The sequence below is a fragment of the Schistocerca piceifrons genome, unplaced genomic scaffold (assembly GCF_021461385.2).
Source record: "Schistocerca piceifrons isolate TAMUIC-IGC-003096 unplaced genomic scaffold, iqSchPice1.1 HiC_scaffold_1883, whole genome shotgun sequence".
Lineage (NCBI taxonomy): Eukaryota > Metazoa > Arthropoda > Insecta > Orthoptera > Acrididae > Schistocerca > Schistocerca piceifrons.
In genome coordinates, this window is record NW_025727771.1 from 232,806 (window position 1) to 235,061 (window position 2,256).

Consider the following 2,256-nt stretch of genomic DNA (forward strand, 5'->3'; position numbering starts at 1 on the left):
AGAGGACAGCTCAACCTGAGAGGAAAGCTCAACCTGAGAGGACAGCTCAACTAGAGAGGACAGCTCAACTTTAGAGGACAGCTCAACTTGAGAGGACAATTCAACTTGAGAGGACAGCTCAACTTGAGAGGGCAGCTCAACTTGAGAGGGCAGCTCAACTTCAGAGGGCAGTTCAACTTCAGAGGGCAGCTCAGCTTGAGATGGCAGCTCAACTTGAGAGGGCAGCTCAACTTGAGAGGACAGCTCAATTTGAGAGGACAGCACAACTTGAGAGACAGCACAACTTGCGAGGACAGCACAACTTGGGAGGACACCACAGCTTGCGCCGACAGCAAAGCCTGCACAGACAGCAAAGCTTGCAAGGACAGCACGGCTTGCGAGGACAGCACGGATTGCGACGACAGCACGGCTTGCGAGGACAGCACGGCTTGCGAGGACAGCACAGGTTGCGAGAGCAGCTCAACTTGAGAGGACAGGTCAACTTAAAAGGGCAGCTCAACTTCAGAGGGCAGGTCAACTTGAGAGGGCAGCTCAACTTGAGAACGCAGCTCAACTTGAGAGGGCAGCTCAACTTGAGTGTACAGCTCAACTTGAGAGGAAATCTCATCTTGAGAGGACAGCTCAACTTGAGAGGACAGCTCAACTTAAAAGGGCAGCTCAACTTCAGAGGGCAGCTCAACTTGAGAGGGCAGCTCAACTTGATAGGGCAGCTCAACTTGAGAGGACAGCTCAACTTGAGAGGACAGCTCAACTAGAGAGGACAGCACAACTTAAGAGGACAGCTCAACTTAAGAGGACAGCTCAACTTAAAAGGGCAGCTCAACTTCAGAGGGCAGCTCAACTTGAGAGGGCAGCTCAACTTGAGAGGGCAGCTCAACTTGAGAGGGCAGCTCAACTTGAGTGTACAGCTCAACTTGAGAGGACAGCTCAACTAGAGAGGACAGCTCATCTTGAGAGGATAGCTCAACTTGAGAGGACAGCTCAACTTAAGAGGAGAGCTCAACTTAAAAGGGCAGCTCAACTTCAGAGGGCAGCTCAACTTGAGAGGGCAGCTCAACTTGATAGGGCAGCTCAACTTGAGAGGACAGCTCAACTTGAGAGGACAGCTCAACTAGAGAGGACAGCTCAACTAGAGAGGACAGCTCAACTAGAGAGGACAGCTCAACTAGGAAAGACAGCTGAACTAGAGAGGACAGCTCAACTAGAGAGGACAGATCAACTAGAGAAGACAGCTCAACTTGAGAGGACAGCTTAACTTTAGAGGACAGCTCAACTTGAGAGGACAGCTCAACTTCAGAGGACAGCTCAACTTGAGAGGACAGCTCAACCTGAGATGACAGCTCAACTTGAGAGGACAGCTCAACTTGCGAGGGCAGCTCAACTTCAGAGGGCAGCTCAACTTGAGAGGACAGCTCAACTTGCGAGGACAGCACAACTTGTGCGGACAGCACAGCTTGCACCGACAGCAAAGCTTGCACCGACAGCAAAGCTTGCAAGGACAGCACGGCTTGCTAAGACAGCACGGATTGCGACGACAGCACGGCTTGCGAGGACAGCACGGCTTGCGCGGACAGCACAGCTTGAGAGAGCAGCACAGCTTGCAGGGACAGCACAGCTTGCGAGGACAACACAGGTTGCGGGGACAGCACAGCTTGCGGGGACAGCACAGCTTGCGGGGACAGCACACCTTGCGGGGACAGCACAGATTGCGAGGACAGCTCAACTTGAGAGGACAGCTCAACCTGAGAGGAAAGCTCAACCTGAGAGGACAGCTCAACTAGAGAGGACAGCTCAACTTTAAAGGACAGCTCAACTTGAGAGGACAATTCAACTTGAGAGGACAGCTCAACTTGAGAGGGCAGCTCAACTTGAGAGGGCAGCTCAACTTCAGAGGGCAGCTCAACTTCAGAGGGCAGCTCAGCTTGAGAGGGCAGCTCAACTTGAGAGGGCAGCTCAACTTGAGAGGACAGCTCAATTTGAGAGGACAGCACAACTTGAGAGGACAGCACAACTTGCGAGGACAGCACAACTTGGGAGGACACCACAGCTTGCGCCGACAGCAAAGCTTGCACTGACAGCAAAGCTTGCAAGGACAGCACGGCTTGCGAGGACAGCACGGATTGCGACGACAGCACGGCTTGCGAGGACAGCACGGCTTGCGAGGACAGCACAGGTTGCGAGAGCAGCTCAACTTGAGAGGACAGGTCAACTTAAAAGGGCAGCTCAACTTCAGAGGGCAGCTCAACTTGAGAGGGC

The 2,256-nt window shown here is 53.2% G+C and overlaps 1 protein-coding gene across 1 annotated transcript; it reads left to right on the forward strand.

Moving 5' to 3' along the window:
* Nucleotides 1-200: 200 nt before the first annotated feature.
* Nucleotides 201-755, forward strand: LOC124741207 (seminal vesicle major clotting proteins-like). Its single transcript, XM_047248709.1, has one exon. The coding sequence runs from the start codon at nt 201-203 to the stop codon at nt 753-755; it is 555 nt and encodes a 184-aa protein (XP_047104665.1).
* The last annotated feature ends 1,501 nt before the right edge of the window (nt 756-2,256 follow it).